Consider the following 17,429-nt stretch of genomic DNA (forward strand, 5'->3'; position numbering starts at 1 on the left):
AGTTGGTTGCTGGGGAGACATTCAAAGGGCTGTAATATGTACTATACATGCCAGAGGCCCAGGTTCAACCCCCAGCACCACATGGGTCCCAGGAGCACCACCAGATGTGGTTTCCTTTCTCTCAACAAACAAATAAACACACAATCAAATAAATACAAAACAGTGACTCCCACCTCCAAATCAGGGATAAATTGACTTTTGCATTACATCTGTAAAATATTTAGCTTTATTTCCTTTGTTTTTAACATATATATATATATATATATATATATATATATATATATATATATATATATATATATATATATATATATATATATATATATATATATATTTTCTAGATACTTTTAAAATGTAATCAGAAGAAGGGAGACAACATGATTCTGCAAACCTAGAGAGCTGATTTGCAAAGATACCTTTGCTTAAATCATGGGTGGGGGGTGGGGGGTGGGAAATGAGTTAGATTTGGAGTGACAACAAAACTACTGGCAGGAAAAGAAAAGTGTAATTGGGTAGGAAGGAAAACTGTTGTTTTTTTTTTTATTGAACACTTTTTTGGGGTGGGTCACACCAGGCAGTGCTCAGGGGTTCCTCCTGGCTCTATGCTCAGAATTCACTCCTGGCAGGGTTGGGGGACCATATGGGATACTGGGATTTGAGCAACCTTCCTTCTGCATGCAAGGCAAATTTCTACCTCCATGCTATCTCTCAAGCCCCTTGAACACTTTTTTAAGGCACCATTTGTTTGCAAGAAAATGCAGGAAACATTAATTTCATGGTCCCTTTTCCATCTTTTGGAAGTGAACCCAGGAGACAGCTCTGGCTTACCTGTGCTCCTTGCATAGCTGCTATTCACGCTGCTGGGATATGATAACCAGGTCAGACATTCTCAAACCCTATTAAGGTCTTGAAGAATTTTTGTTTTCTACTTCTTCTTATATATGATCCATTTCCAGTTTTGAGGGAATTGCTAGCTTTTTTTCTATTCTTCTTTATACTTTTGCTCCATCATTTCTCTTATTCTAGCCAGCTTTTCTGCCTGAGGAGATGCAATGATCTTTCTCTTAGTTCCAATATCATTTCATTGAATTAATCCCGACCTCTCCAGGCTGTTAGTTGTTCCCTTTTCTGACTTCTGAACTTTGACTTACCCACTCATTCCATTAGCTACTTTGTGTATTTAATACTGTCATCATATTACAGTCATTACCAGGAGTGTATATATTTTAAATAACATGACATATAGCAATTACAAATCCTTTTGTATCCTCAGTCCAAACCTTAGGTGGCATGACCAAAAAATCAGGCAGTTTTCAAGTTGATCTAAAATATGAATGACATTAAATAAAAGAAAATGCACAATTTCATTTAATGGACAATTAAAAATATTGGAAGCTTGCTAAATTGATGTCACCTATCTATCTGTAACAATTTACTTTTTCAGTCATAAGGAGTTATTTCTGGAAGGGGTTGAGCTATCTTAAGAAACAAATCCTTGCATAGTTTCTCAAGACCTGGTAGACTGATATAGTTAACAAATTTATAAGTAATAAAACTAATTTGATAAGGTACCAGGCATGCAGCTGCCTGCTTTGTATGACTGAAAGAGTATTTTTTCAATCGAGCTGCTTTTAAATAAGACACTTGCTCCTGGAATACAAATCAGAAACTTTCTATAGAAAATGAATATTGCTATCAATTCGATTCAATCTTTTTAGGTTTCTAATCCATTCTAATCATTATAAAATTCACTCATTCCTAAAGGGTATAATAAAATGTAACTGGAAAGAAATATTCAAGTGTGCAAAATGCAAAAAAATATTGTTAAGATGTGTTTGAAGGCACATTTTTTAAAATTTACTAGATGGTAATATTTTGACCTAGATTTCATATTTTCTCCAACTAAAGAAAGGTTTGTTATAAAAATTGATGAATAGAAGCTAGGGGCCCTCAGTAACCTACTTAAGAGGACAGATTTTTGGGAAATAAAAACATCAATTTGAAAAAAAATTGCCAATTAGGAGGCTTTTATTTAGTAAAACAGGTGCACTTCGACATTTATACTTCAATATATTTTTAGTATAGTTTGGCACTTTGTCTTCTTGTGAATAATTGCAATTAATGTGCTTAAAATATTCTATATTTTCCTCTTGTGAACCTCACTAAATTGACAAGATTTTGCTGTATTTAGTGATTTTCAGGAAAAATCTTTTCAGCAAGGTTTCTTTCTTTTTTTTTTTTTTCTTTTGCTTAGACAGTAGACTGTTCTCTTAAGTGGAAAATGGCTGCTGAGTGTGCAGAAAGACTACAAAAGACTTCAGCAGGGAGATACTATTTATGATTATTTGAAAATTTCCATCTCTGGAAAATTCTCAAATTAGGCCTATGAAAGCAATCCAATTTAGCAACCTACTAATTGGACAAAGCAGAAGTGTATTGGCAAGATTGGAAACTGGAATGTCCTTGACCTTGGTTCCTCTTTTCCTTTAACAGTCACACTTACCTAGAGTCCTAGGGATTCCTCTCCACAGGTCCAGGAGCTGGTCCTCTCAGAGTCTGTGAGTCAGTCAGTACACCATTCTAGCCAGGACTTCTAGAAAGTCACCTCAGCTCAACTGGGAACTGGACCAGCAATTTAAGACTATTCTTGCTGGCCCATTAACTTAAAAACCACCAACTCTAAGATCTACTGTAATGACAAGGGGGGTTAGAGCATTTTGTTTTATCATTCACTAGTTTTGCAGTACTAAGTGCAATTTATATAAAGATCTGGACCTTAAATCATTGAGGGTTTAAGTGAGGTCATTTTTGGTGCTTAGGCTGTGGATTGAAGTCTGAAATATATGTCTGTAAGTATTTCCTATGTCTTTCTGTTCTCAGCTTCTGCCACTCCCTCAGGGTTATAATTCCTGTTTGTATAATTTTAATGACATTTTTGGCTTTCCAAATGGTGTACTTTCAGTTCTAGAGTTCAGTAGAAACTTTGCCATTGCTTGCTTATTTTATTTTATTTTATTTTCTCTTTGCAGTCAGAGTTGTTTTACAAAGCTGTATGGTGCCACCAAGCCTCCGGAAGGAATGAAAACTTTTCATGATGTAAAAAGTGTAGCTTATTAAAGAGAGCCTTAGTGGAGCTATTGTAACGAGCTGAAGATTTCTCTAGAGGTTCATTGCCTGTTTGATGACAACAGGAAACATTTTCCTAAACAAGGAGGTCTAAAACCGCCAGAGGAAGTATTCTATTAAATCAGAATTTTTATTTCTCTACCTACCTCAATCAGCAGGTGCTATGGCTGTTTTTTTCCCAGCAAAATGAAACCTGCCTTCTCAAGACATTCTCCGAGACCAGGCCTCCTGCTTAAAATCTCTGTAGAGGTGACACCAAGGTTGAAAGTCTTTCTTAAACTTATTTAGGAATTGGAACAACTGAAAATCACTGCACTCTTTTTTAATATGATGAATATTGAGTTCATGAGCTAAAAATAACATAACCAAATGCCAGTATATAAAGTAAAAATGTTAGAATAAATTTCAAATTTACACTGTGGGTAACAGTAACAAAATCTATGGAAAATGTAATATAACAAATGATCACAGAAAATAATTCTGTTCAATGATTTACTATTATTTTTTATCAGTGAGTCACAAAGTCATAAATATTAAGAAGGGCATCTTTCATTTGTACTGATGGAATATCTAGACTGATTTTTGAAACATTAGCATTGCAATGGGGCATAAGTTGACAATCACTTGTAGGAAAATACTAATAGCTATTTATGATATTATAGTTCTCTAGGAATAGCTACATTAAAATAATGATAATATGATGCTTATTTTCTTGACAGTATTCAAAAGAATTTATTCTGATGAATTTATTCTAATGAGTAAGTTGAGACTGGAGGCACTCAATCAGATTATGTTTGATTTCATTTAGGTTTTAAGGAAGAAGAGATTTATGTGTAAACTCTAGACTCACTTCAATCTCATTGCAGTGGGAAGAGCCACCTTATCAGCATGTGTTGGTGTCATGCCCATTTCTTGCTGAGAGAACAGCATTACTGTTAATTGAAACAATAGCTATGATTACCCAGGCTGCAGCTTGAGAAGCAATATATACCAACACCAGAGGGAAAAGGGCTATTTATTTAGAAAAGATCACCATGAAATCACTGGACAGGATAAACAACTCATGGAGAAAATAAACACTCATTACAATCAAAAGGGATTCATTGTAATTTGCTGATTTCTCTAGGCACTCTCAATGTGATATTGAACAAAATTCAAACATTTTCCATTGGCTAAGTAATTGTGATCGTGGAAAACCTAGTCCTTTTTGTTGTTGATACCTCATTTGAATAATATTTAGGCATAACTGTGTGTCTGATGTTAGCATTAATTTTAGTATTAATTTCTTTGGATAGAAATAATAGCCATATGTAAGAGCAACACTAAGCAATCTGATCATTTCTAAGTAGGCTGGTCGATTTTTCACCTCAAGAGGGAGTTCTTAAATACTTGGTTTTTGAAGCACCAACAGCTTTCAGTACAGAGGTCAAACAAGTTTTTTAATCTTGTTTTATTGAGTTTCTCTACTGGTATGACTGTGGCAGTGTTCCTCAAACTATGGCTCACGGGCCACATATTGTATTTGTATCTGTTTTGTTTCTTCATTGCAAAATAAGACATATGCAGTGTGCATAAGAATTCGTTCATAAGTTTTGTTTTTACTATAGTCAGACTCTCCAATGGTCTAAGGGACAGTGAACTGGCCCCCTGTTTAAAAAGTTTGAGGACCCCTGGATTAGAGGTTCAATTCATCTGTGCCTCCATTATAAGTATTTCTTGTAACTCATGCCACAGTAGCAAATTCAAGTAAATCAGTTGTTACAAAGTTGTACCAGAGCAGCACTAATGTTCTAAGTGGCTGCTATACCATATTTTCAATGGTTAGTGTAGATATATATATATATATATATATATATATATATATATATATAAGTATTTTTGGCCACACTCAGTGGTGCTCAGGGATTACTCCTGGCTGGCATAGAGAATTAAATGGGATATCGGAGATTGAACCCTAGCCTGCCATGTGCAAGGTAAAGGCCATTTCCACCGTGCTATTGCTCTGGCCCTGATAAAAATATTTTTTAAAATACTTAACCTCACTTCATATATGTGATTTTCATAAAAGTACAGAAACCCAACAGAACAGTGCATCTTTCCAAGTACTCTCTCATTTACACATAAACAGCTTTGATAGTGAAAGCTGGCAGGGGCACATAAAACAAAATGAGTAAAAAAAAAAAAGATGTTGCACATAGAGTAATTTTAATCCATTCCATTTTTAAATACCACAATAAATTTAATTTTCACAATAAATTAAATAGCCATATTCAGTTTACAAAATAGAATTACTTAGTGTGAAACCAATATTTACAGCAATATACATTATGTACATGACATTTCTTTTTGTTGACATAGAACATGGAAGTAAAAGGATTGGACTTTCCAATGTGTGGTTGACATGCTACAAATGACGCCAGGGTCTGTACGAGAAAACAATAGTGCAAACTTTCCACAAAAACTTTGGGACAGTGTCAATGAGATAAGACATTCTTTTAAATAATAAGAAAATAGTATTTTCTGTTTTCATTGGCACCAATTCAGTATCTGAATTAAAGAGCCAAATTTCCCCAAGAGAGGGATGCATAATTGAATCCTCTACTTCCTGAAGCTTCACAGCCATTGGTACATTTCACACATTAATCTTTTGGCTTAAGTCTATGAAAAGGGTAGACGACAAATTCTGACTCAAAAGAAGACTAACTCTTTGAGAATAGCTGAAGTCATTTTCCCCCAATACCACTACCTTAAATTTTTGTCAATAGCCTAGAAGATGCAGCTAGGTAGATAGCAATTTTGATTTTTCAATTTTCAGTAGAAAAAAACTGATTTTATATTTGGTCACACACTGCATATGTACAAGTATACATGGAAAAGTGCATATTTTAATCTAAAGGAGACATTGTATGTCTCTAGGCATAACACATAGTGTTGTATGATTTATCATTTTAGGGCCAGTTCAATGTCCTCCCAGTGATCTGGTAGAATTTTTGATTAAAAGGGTGAAAGAATTTGCGTAATTTGGTTATGACAGAGGGGTCCACCTCTGGATGAATGCGCCCCTTGCTGCCCGCCAGGCACTTATTAAAGACAATGTTAAATCGTAAGCAGTAAAACCCTCTAGTTGCATTGAAATATAAATTGTATTGACTTATCCTTGGGGGAAGATTTAGGAACTTTTCCACGAGCTGAAGTTCTGGCAGAGGTTCTGTGATGAGGCGGTCTCCATCAACAATGTGAAACTGTTCAATTGGAAAGTATTTTAACCACCTTTCCAGATGTTTGGTATAGATGCTGGTTCTTACTGCCTTGTATTTTGTATTCACTTCACAGGTATTAGGGTCTATTGCCAGTTTTTCAAACTTGTAATAAGTTTTGTTCTTCCTTTCCTTCCCCTCTAGCACCTGAGTATAATCAGAAATAGCTCTTGTGGTTGGCTCCCTGACAATGATCAACAACTTGATAGATGAGTTCATTTTGTAAATCCTTTCTGGAACCTCCTCTGTGATAAAATATGCAGGGCTCTTTTCAATTGTGATTTGCTGAGGGTAGGAAAAAGGCATCTTTTTCCTATACCAGTCAATGCCCTTGGCATAATTCTCATCATTGTCAAAAAAGTGGATTTCTTGGGAGGCTTTGACTACTGCTGGATGGAGGTTCAGCATCTCAAGAAGGGCCCTTGTGCCTCCTTTCCTCACCCCAATGATTATGGCCTTCGGGAGCTGCTGGACCAAGTCATTCAGGCGAACCTGCTCCTTGGAAGTGTTGCCCTTCCGGAATTCATGCAGAAGGCCCCGCTTGAACTGCAGGGCTCGAAGAGGGAATTCAGCTTGATTTCGGGCTCCAAGTCGACCTTCAATGGGGCAAATGGGTTGTAGCCTGCAAACAACAGACATGTTAAAAGACACATTGCAAACAAGGTCTTGTTTTTCTTGTTTTCCAGTCAGAGTAATACTGTAGATACACAAATAAAACCACTGGCTCCCTGTTGCAATCCATAATGAACATATGTTTGGGAAATTTTATTTTACATAACTCTGTATTAAATGGAGCACACATAATTGATGGGATTCTTTTTATTAGTTCTCCTTAAAATTTTTATTCACCAAGCACTTAATTGACTACGGCATGTAGTTATGTTCATAGCCCAGGACAGACAAGTGACACTAGCCATGCTAATGGCCTTTTAACAGCTCACTAGTTAACATCATTTAGAAAATGTGAAAGGCAGAAGATTATCATCTTCAGCTAGGGGCTGAAGGGCAGCAAAGAGGTTCTGTCTTTCAGGTTTAATGCAGTATTCTTTTCTTCCTGCTCAGCAGTGCTCACTGGGCTCTTAACATTATTTTGAGATACAGTCTGCAAAGATGTTCTAGTCTCTGCCCTTGACTCTTTGCATCATCAACCTGCAAAATCCCATCTTGACAAGTGCTGAGATTTTTATTCCTTGAAATTGTGTGCCCTTGGCCTTGATAGAGCTAGAAGAATACTATATTTCTTCTGCCGCTTTTTCTCTTTCTCTCCAAAAAGAATGGAATGATGTTTTCACTTTACTAAATGTAGGAACAAATCCAATGGCCATTAGCAAATGATCTATCACACCTGAAACCAGAAATCATCGAGACCTTGGCTGGGCTACAAACCTTGAGTTCTCACTGCCAACCCAATTAAATCCAAGCTCGTAAAATAAGGAACATGGTGGATGACATTACAGGAGGCATTCTGCTTCAACTGTTTTACATAAAGAATTGTAACATCTGCTTTTCTCAAAGAAAAAGGTGTAGCCAAATTGAAAATGATCATAGATGAGAGTGACTATATAATTGGCATGGTCAAATAAATAAGGTTAATAAATCGCATCTTCTTTGGAGTATATAGACTGGAAGTCAATCAATAGTTTCCCTAAGTTTATCTAAGTTTACCTGGCATTTTTAGATTTTTGGTTTTCTGTTTGTTTGGTTCTAGCCTCACCCAGTAGAGCAGGGTGGGGTGGGATGGGAGGGTAGGGGGCTAATCCTGGCTTAGTGCTTAAGGATGAAACCTGGGCCTCCTGAATGCAAAGCATGCACTCACTTTGTTGAACTAGATGAAGCCTTTTTGTTAAGGGGTTACACTATAAGTCAATATTGCTGCTAACCAATTCTTTTGACTGAAGCTTCTTGTTATCCTAATGACTAATTTATAGTCTACCCTAATTTGTAGTCTGTGTCCCTCTTCTCTGTGGTGATGAAATTGCTGCTTGCTTTCCTTTCGATGTGCCTTTTGTTATCTTCTGTTATGTTTAAAATTAAAACCAGAAAAAAATAAAAGTCAGAAGATACAAATGTCCAGGCCATGTCATAGCATGAAAAGGGCTTGGTTTGTGTTTGAATAGTTATCAAGTTATCACAAGTTTAAAGAAACTGGATATATTTTACTTTTGGTGATGTTTGTTTTTTATGATTTTAAAAGCAACCATGCATGGCACCCTTTCATCAGCAGTAGTTCAAACCACAGTGGAATGTGTGTGTGTGTGTGTGTGTGTGAGAGAGAGAGAGAGAGAGAGAGAGAGAGAGAGAGACAGAGACAGAGACAGAGAGAGAGAGACAGAGACAGAGAGAGAGAGAGAGAGAGAGAGAGAGACAGAGAGAGAGAGAGAGAGAGAGAGAGAGAGAGAGAGAGAGAGAGAGAGAGAGAGACTCTGTCCCTGAGGCAGGTTGGGGAGCTGGTTGGGAGGGAAGAAGGTATCAGGAGGGTGACAGGGAAACTGGGGCCAATGCTGGTGGGGGGAAATATGTTCTGGTGAAGGTTGTACATTGTATGTTTGTAACTTAATCATGAAAGACTTTATTTGTGAAAATAGAAAACTATATATGAATAACCTTCTAACCACGGTGTTTAAATTAAAAAAATAATCACTCTACTAGGGCCTCATCAGGCAGGGCCTTGCATGTGGCTGACCGGGGTTCAATTCCTCAGCATCCCATATGGTCCATGAGCCTGCCAGTTGTGATTGCTCAGCAAAGAGCCATGAGTAACCTCTGAGCAGTGCTGGATATGCTTCAAAAACAAACAAGAAAATTACTCCATTAACAGTAGAGATTTCATTTCTAAAAATAAATCTTAAAATAAAATATTTGATTTACTGTCCCAATCAGTAAAGATATAGGGCAAAAAGCAGAAATGACTTAGTAAGTAATCAGATGGAAGTGAATACCCTGAAACAGTAGAAAGCAGATCTGGCAGTCATTGCTGTGACACCCAGAGTATGTTTATTGTCTCTCTCCTATTTTTGACTGCCTAAACTTCAGTTATTAACATGGGCATATAAAAATACCCTTTCATTTTATAAACATGTGTAAAGAGAAGTTCATTGTTAAGATTTCTGGGATTCTGGGGCCGGGTAGGTGGCGCTGGAGGTAAGGTGTCTGCCTTGCAAGCGCTAACCAAGGAAGGACCGCGGTTCGATCCCCCCGGCGTCCCATATGGTCCCCCCAAGCCAGGGGCGATTTCTGAGCACATAGCCAGGAGTAACCCCTGAGCGTCAAACGGGTGTGGCCCAAAAACCAAAAAAAAAAAAAAAAGATTTCTGGGATTCAGTATTGGAGTAATAGTACAACGGATAGGGAGCTTCCCTTGCATGCAGCTGACCTGTGTTTCATCCCTGACATCCCATATGGTCCCCTGAACACTGCCAGGAGTAATTCCATTGCAGAACCAGAAGTAATCCCTGAACACTATAGAGTATGCTCCCAAAAGATTTCTAGAATTCACAGATATGTCAGAGACATATTCACCAATAAAAGAGTTTAAAGAGATTTTGTTTAAAAAAAAAATAAACCATGCTCACTCTAGAAAATAAGAAAATATTGGATACTATAAAAACATAGTTAATATTTTAGAGAATTTTTTCTTTTTTTCCTATAAACTTGTTAACAAGATAAACATACTAGAGCTTTAAATGGAAAATCAAGAAATCACAACACATACATAGTCAAAGCTGTTCTTAATTGTGACACTGAAAAGTTACACATTCATCTTCTAGTTCTTTTTTAAGTTTTGTTTGAGAATTGAGTCCCAAATCCTAAAGGAATACTTTGAATGTAACAGATAGTTTTCTGTGAAGCTAGAATGATACTGGGAGAACTGAGGAAAATTGTTTTCATCATTGTGAGCAAGACTGAACCGACTGTCTCTCCCCTGCTGGAGCTGGAATACAATTTGTGAGGCATTCTTACCTCTATAAGGGGCCATTTTCCTTTTTTTTTTTTTTCATTCTCCTTTCTACCTTCTAATCTGGGAGAAGAACAATTACTTTTTGGACTTCCTAATTCAAATAGAAGGAAACATCACATTTTTTCCCATTTCTTATAGAGCAGATTTGAAGCCTGAGTTCCAAATTAAGAAACTAAATCCTAGAAAGGATAATAAAAATGACTTCAGTCTTCCACCTTGAGAGCAATGTCTTTAGTTCGTAAAAGATAGGTCTGAGTAAACATGTGTTAATATCAGATAATATTCCTAAATTTTCAAATAGGAAATTTTAAGATCCACAGAGCATGGGGACAGAGAGATAGTACAGTGGTAGGGCATTTGCCTTGCATGCAGCTGACCAGGGAGGGACCCAATTTGATTCCCACCATCCCATGTGGTCCTCCAGCCTGTCAGAGGTGATTTCTGAATGCAGAGCCAGAGTAAGCTCTGAGCCCTGCTGGGTGTGGCCCTCAAACTAATCAATCAACCAACCAATCAATCAATCAATCAAGTTAAAAAAATGAGATCCACAGAGAAATTAAATTTTATATAAAAGCTAACCTAGAAGAGATGAGATTAAAAGTGGGAAAATAATATAATGGATACATCCATGATCATGAGCTCAATTATTAAATTAAAAGTAAATGATTTTATTTTATTATTTTCTTTCAAAGATCCAAACCTAGGCCTCACATATGCAAGGCAGGAGCTTTACCACTACCTGGCCCCACATGGAAAATTAAAGTTATATTAATACTGGTTGATAACTTGGTACAAACTTTACATTATGACTATAAAAATCATACTACCTTAAAGTTTTTCCTACTAATTAAGCCACTAATATGTAAAGTTAATGATAAACTCTGAACAACGTCATTTTCCACAGTGGGTGAGAAAGTTATTTATCCAGGAATTTAAATGAAAAGCAGTTGACTTTACTAGACAAGATTAACTAGAAGGAAAAGAAGAATCACCACTCTTTTATTTGCCAAATAAATAATTGATCAAATATATTAAATATATAGATTATGAAAGAGAAGAGCTCCAGAAGATATTTTCAATTAAAGTCTATCTGCATTTTCACAGACAACAGGAATTAAATCCATGGAGAACACTGTTAAGGCTTTGCAGTGAAAAATTAAATTTAAAGGGCAAAATGGGAAGCTAACACATTTCAGAAATTAACTTCTCTGGCCTTTCAAATCATAACAGATATGGGCCAGCCCAAATATATTAAAAATGAAGTCAACTGATCCTGCTGGAACATCTGTGTCTATCTAGTACATTTTAACTGCATATTCAGAACCAATCTTGACTTTGTAAAGTTCTTCTTCATGGATTTTTCATTGCTTTCTGGGCAATTACTCTGAGTGACACTCCCCTTGTAAATTCAGCTCCTGGAAATCAGAGCTAATAAACAGAGTTAAAATTCCCTTAAGACTGTATCCAGTCTTATCCAGGCAATGGGTTTCAAACTTGGTGAGTTTCTTTCCAGACCCACACATAATTTTAACTCTCTTGATGGTGCATAAATATTCTACTCATAAATTTCAAAACGAAGATATAAGAATATATCATCATTATTTCACTATGACTAGAGAGAAACAGCCTGATGTAGACAGACTGTATTGAGTTCTAATAAAAATTATTTTCTAGGGTTTCCGGTGTTGCACAGGGGTTTCTCCTGGCTCTTGTGCTTAGGAATTACTTCTGGTGTGATGGGGGAACCAGATGGGGATTCTAAGGATTAAATTTAGGTTGGCTGCATTCAAGGAAAGTGTGCTACTCTCTGAGTCATATTCCTGCCCCAAATGGCAACTAATTAAAATGACATTAGTAGCTATTGATAATGGTGCAAATTTTCTGTTATGGCTACAGAATATCATAGTACTTCAAGGTTTTTTCCCTAATAAATAACTCACTAGTTTGGGTAATTTAATTATTATTTATTTTATAGTTTTATTGTTTCTTTGAAAATATATAGAATACAAATTGATCTTAAAGAATATTTTGGTTCAAACAACTTGGATCTCTTAAAGGCTTAAAAACAAAAATCAATTCTCAAAAAAAAATCAATTCTCTAGAAAAGCATATTTTTTTTAGGAATTTTGATAAAGGAAAACAAATGGAGAAATTAAATTTAATTCATTAAATTCAGAGACATTTGAATTCATACAAGTATAGCATGTGTTTAATCACTTACCTATCCAAGCTCCCAACTCTGGCAACTAGATATAGGAGACTCCCAACAGCAAGACTTCCTAGGACCAGGAGCTTCTGTCTCAGCCACACCTGCTGTTTGAATAGCATGGCCCTCCATCAACCTTCAAGACTTCTGCAGCCTGAATGGGGACAGAAGAAAATTTAGTAACAGCTGTTTCTAAAGTATCTGTTGATTGTCAAAAGCTAAGCAGCATTATTAAAATGGTGATAAAATAGCTCCTGTGATTAAAGATCCTGTTACAATTTTGAAAATATTCATAATGTTACATGTATTTTGTATAACTTAGCTCTTCTACCTTTTTCTCTATGTTATAAGATAAAATACTAAACTAGAAGGAAGGGCCAAAAATAATTATATAGTGGGTAGGGTATTTGTCTTGCATGGGACCATCTTCAGTTTGATTCCAGGCACCACATAATAATCCCCAAAGCCCACCAGAAGTAATGCCTGAGTGCAGAGCTGGAGTAAGCCTTAAATACAACTGATTATGGTTCTAACATCCAAACAAACAACAAACAAACTAGAGGAAGAACTAACTAATCAGAGTCAGTTAATTGTCAAAGTAATTTAAAATGCCTTTGTACATATTTATATATGATACATGTGCATATATGTTGCTCTTGTTACTGTTAATCATGCAAATATTGATAAAATGAGTAGCTGAGCATCCTGAAGAATACCAGCAGGGCCAATCAGTAAACTGCTTTAGAAAACAGAATAGATATGGAAATTGATGTCACAGTTTTATATATATATGTATATATATAATAAGTTATCATTTGAGCATAATAATGACAACTTGTTCTTAAGGGCAAATTATTGATGACACTGACTCTGAGGAACCTGATGTTACTCTTCCTCTTCTTTATATTGTTCTGGATTGAACTGATTCTTTAAAACATACTTAGAAAGAAAGGGTGACTCAGCTTAGTGACCTTTCCTGGCTGTCAATAAATTTAAACAGGTCTGGTGACATAGACCTTGCTAAACTTTTCAATCTTCTACTTGTATTAAAGCCAGCTGTGAAATGTAAAGCTTTGCTAATGTTGTTATTAAATCTGTAGGTAGAAATGCAAGCTTCCATTTCAGACTTTCTTATTAAAAAATCCAATACCCATTTCAAGATAAGATTGTTTGCTTCTCATTGAAACTCAAAATAATAATCCAGGAAGGTGGAATATTGCAGCGTGTTATGGTTATAAATTGTTGGGGCTGGAGCAGTGGCTCAAGTGGTAAGGCATCTGCCTTGCCCACGCTAGAATTGGATGAACCGTGGTTCCATTCACCAGCATCCCATATGGTCCCCCAAGCCAGGAACAATTTCTGAGCACATAGCCAGGAGTAACCCCTTACTGTCACCAGGTGTGGCCCCCCAAAACCAAAAATAATTGATTTTGCTGGTGATGTCTCCATATTTGTTATGAGAAGATTTTCCCCATGCAAAAGGAACATATTAAGATTGATTGATCAATCAGATTCATTACCTGTTCATTCATTCATCAGAAAATACTGATGCCATATTATACATGTTTAATTATACATTAAAATATTACACACATTCCAAAAAAGATCTGGAGAAAGTTTTAGCTCTCATAAAATAAAAAAGAGCATAGGGAATTGAGAAAAATGAAAGATTGCAACTTATTTCATAATAAAATATGAATAAGTATTGGTGAAAGAAGATGAAAAATGATCAGAGATGTGGGCTTCATGGGAATATGGTATATGATTTCATGAAGATGTTATTGGGTGCATCTAAAAAGAGATGAGTAGCAGACACACAATACATAGTCAATTTGTACTTTGCAATGTGCTTTAGATACTAGATTTCACAATGAGTGTTATGAGAGAGTCTACAGTCTAGTGGAGGAGATATATAAGGAAACATAAAATTTAGGATTAAGAGATACAAACAAATTTTTATAATAAAGGAACATTATAAAACACACTAAAAAAGAATTGCAGCCAGAACCTATTTCAATTCTTCCTGAGGAAGTGATTTTTGGGATGACAATTCAAGGATGAAGAGCAAAGAAGCCAAGGTGAATACTGTGGATTTTAAGCAGAACAACCAGCTAGTTTGAAGGATACAAAGGCCACCCACAAAATGGGAGAAACTATTGATCTAATACCCACTAGATAAAGGGCTAATATATAAGATATATAAGGTACTGACAGAACTTAACAAGAAAAAGTCATCTAACCCCATCAAAAAATGGGGAGAAGAAATGTACAGACACTTTCTCAAAGAAAGAATATAAATGGTCAATAGTCTCATGAAAAGAAGTCTCCACATCACTAATCATCAGGGAGATGCAAATCAAAGTAACAATGAGGTACCATCTCATGCCACAGTGACTGTCACACATCACAAAGAACAAGAACAATCAGTGCTGGCGGGGAAGGAACTCTAATTCACTGCTGGTGGGAATGCCATCTAGTACAGCCTTTATGAAAAACAATATGGAGATTCCTCAAAAAAAAAAAAACAAACAGAAATTGAGCTCCCATATGATCCAGCAATACTACTCCTAGAGATAAATTCTAGGAACACAAAAACATGACACAAAAATGCCTTCTGCACACCTATATTCATTGCAGTGCTATTTACAATAGCCAGATTCTGGAAACAACCCGGAGGCCCAACAACAGATGAGTGGCTAAAGAAACTGGTACATATACACAATGGAATACTATGCAGTCATCAGGAAAAATGAAGTCATGAAATTTGCCGATACATGGATGGGTATGGAGACTATTATGCTGAGTGAAATAAGTCAGAGAAGAGAGATAGACACAGAATAGTCTCACTCATCTGTGGGATTTTAGAAAAATAAAATTACATTATTGTAATAGCCAGAGACAATAGAGATGAGAGCTGGAAGGACTGGCCCACGATATGAAGCTTAGCACAAAGAGTGGTAAGAAATAACTACACTAACAACTGTCATGATAATGGTAGTGAATGAGAGAAATAGAATGCCTGTCTCTAGTACAGGCAGGAAGTGGGAGAGGAGGGGGTTTGGGGCGCTGGTGGTGGGAAAGTTGAACTGGTGAAGGGCGATTTTTTAAAAATTTTTAAAAATTTTTATTTTTGGGGTCACACCCTGAAGTGCTCAGGGATTACTCCTGGCTCTCTGCTCAGAAATCGCTCTGGCAGGCTTGGAGGACCATATGGGATGCCGGGAATCGAACCACCGTCCTTCTGCATCTAACGCCTTACCGCTGTGCTATCTCTCTGGCCCCGCGATTTTCTTTCTTTCTTTTTTTGTTTTTGGTTTTTCTGGCCACACCCATTTGATGCTCAGGGGTTACTCCTGGCTAAACACTCAGAAATTGCCCCTGGCTTGGGGAGAACATATGGGACACCAGGGATCGAACTGTGGTCCTTCCTTAGCTAGCGTTTGCAAGGCATACACCTTACCTCTAGCGCCATCTCACTGGCCCCGCGATTTTCTTTTTTATAACTGAAACCTGACTACAAACATGTATGGTGCTAAACTAAAGATAGAATCAACAATGTTTATTACCCAATCTTCAAAATCTAGCTGACATGAGAAACAATTAGAAGAGAAAAGCACTTTGCCAAAATGTAGTAAGTGGCAAACATTTTTCTCTAAAATGTTGCTATACTTGAATTACTTTAAAATAAAAAAAAATTCAGTAGAATTTAAGAGATTTTATTGAACTTTATAAATACAGTATTGACCCAGAAAACTATAAATGCCTGGATCTCATAAGAAAAATGTTGATTTGGTGGGTCAGACATAGATTGCGGGTGAGAGGCACTTAATAGAAAAGCAAAGTTGATGCAATGGTATAGGTACTGGCAGGAATAGGTTGAGGATACAGTTCTAATTTAGCAGAAAAAGAAAAGAAACAGGGCCCGGAGAGATAGCACAGTGGCGTTTGCCTTGCAAGCAGCTGATCCAGGACCAAAGGTGATTGGTTCGAATCCCGGTGTCCCATATGGTTCCCCGTGCCTGCCAGGAGCTATTTCTGAGCAGACAGCCAGGAGTAACCCCTGAGCACAGCCGGGTGTGGCCCAAAAACCAAAAACCAAAAACCAAAAAAAAAAAAAAAAAGAAAAGAAACAAAGTTTACTGAGTCATATTATGTGGCAAGAACATTGTCTAGGTCAGGGGTCTTTAAACTAGGCCCATGGCCCACATGTAGCCCTCTGAGGACATTTTTCTGGCCTGGCAGGTGTTTTTGCCACCACTACCTGTCCTGCTTAGTAGCTGATTTGTCCTGGGCCCACAATGTGCTGCATTCCACACATTCCATTATTGAAAGCAAGCTTTAAAGTTGCCAAGATAATAGTGTGCACTGGCAGACTGTGGAGGAAAAATTTGTTAAAGAAAGTCTTCTTTTAGTTGCCAAAGAGATATGTCCAGAGAAGGCCGATTTATTTAGTTCCTAGTCCTTCAGGATCTAAAATTACTGAAGGATTGAAGAAATGGGAGACAATTTGCATCAGCATTTGAAAAACTCCGCAAAAATACTTTTCTATTTTTTCTTGGCACTTGACAAAAGCAATGATGTTCAAGATTTTGTATAGCTTCTAATTATTATCATGGACGAATGACTATTTTGAAGTCACAGAAGAGCTCATTGTAGTGAAAAGCATCAAAGGTACAACTACAGGAGAGGATATCTATAAAAAGGTTTGTCAAACTGAGTGGTTTGGAGCTGGTCTCAGCTAGACTAGCCAGTGTTACAAACGATGGCATTCCTAGCATAGTGAGGGCCTAAGAAAGGAGGACTTGCTCTCATTAACCAAGGGATGGATAAACATAGTCATTCTCATCCAATAGCCACATATTGTCTCCACCAATCACCTCTG

At 36.7% G+C, this 17,429-nt stretch overlaps 1 protein-coding gene across 2 annotated transcripts in view; it reads right to left on the reverse strand.

Moving 5' to 3' along the window:
• Positions 1 to 4,984: 4,984 nt before the first annotated feature.
• Positions 4,985 to 17,429, reverse strand: part of HS3ST5 (heparan sulfate-glucosamine 3-sulfotransferase 5) — a 214,077-nt gene continuing 201,632 nt past the window's right edge. Inside the window, exons 3-4 of one of the 2 annotated variants that reach the window (XM_049771206.1) lie at positions 12,563 to 12,694; positions 4,985 to 7,005 (exon numbers count right to left, since the gene is read on the reverse strand). In XM_049771206.1, the coding sequence (XP_049627163.1) occupies positions 6,075 to 7,005; positions 12,563 to 12,669 (1,038 nt within the window). In that variant the 5' untranslated portion in view covers positions 12,670 to 12,694 and the 3' untranslated portion in view covers positions 4,985 to 6,074. Of the gene's footprint in view, positions 7,006 to 12,562; positions 12,702 to 17,429 lie in introns of both variants that reach the window. The other variant, XM_049771205.1, reaches the window with a different exon arrangement.

Source organism: Suncus etruscus, chromosome 4 (assembly GCF_024139225.1).
Source record: "Suncus etruscus isolate mSunEtr1 chromosome 4, mSunEtr1.pri.cur, whole genome shotgun sequence".
NCBI classification, from domain to species: domain Eukaryota; kingdom Metazoa; phylum Chordata; class Mammalia; order Eulipotyphla; family Soricidae; genus Suncus; species Suncus etruscus.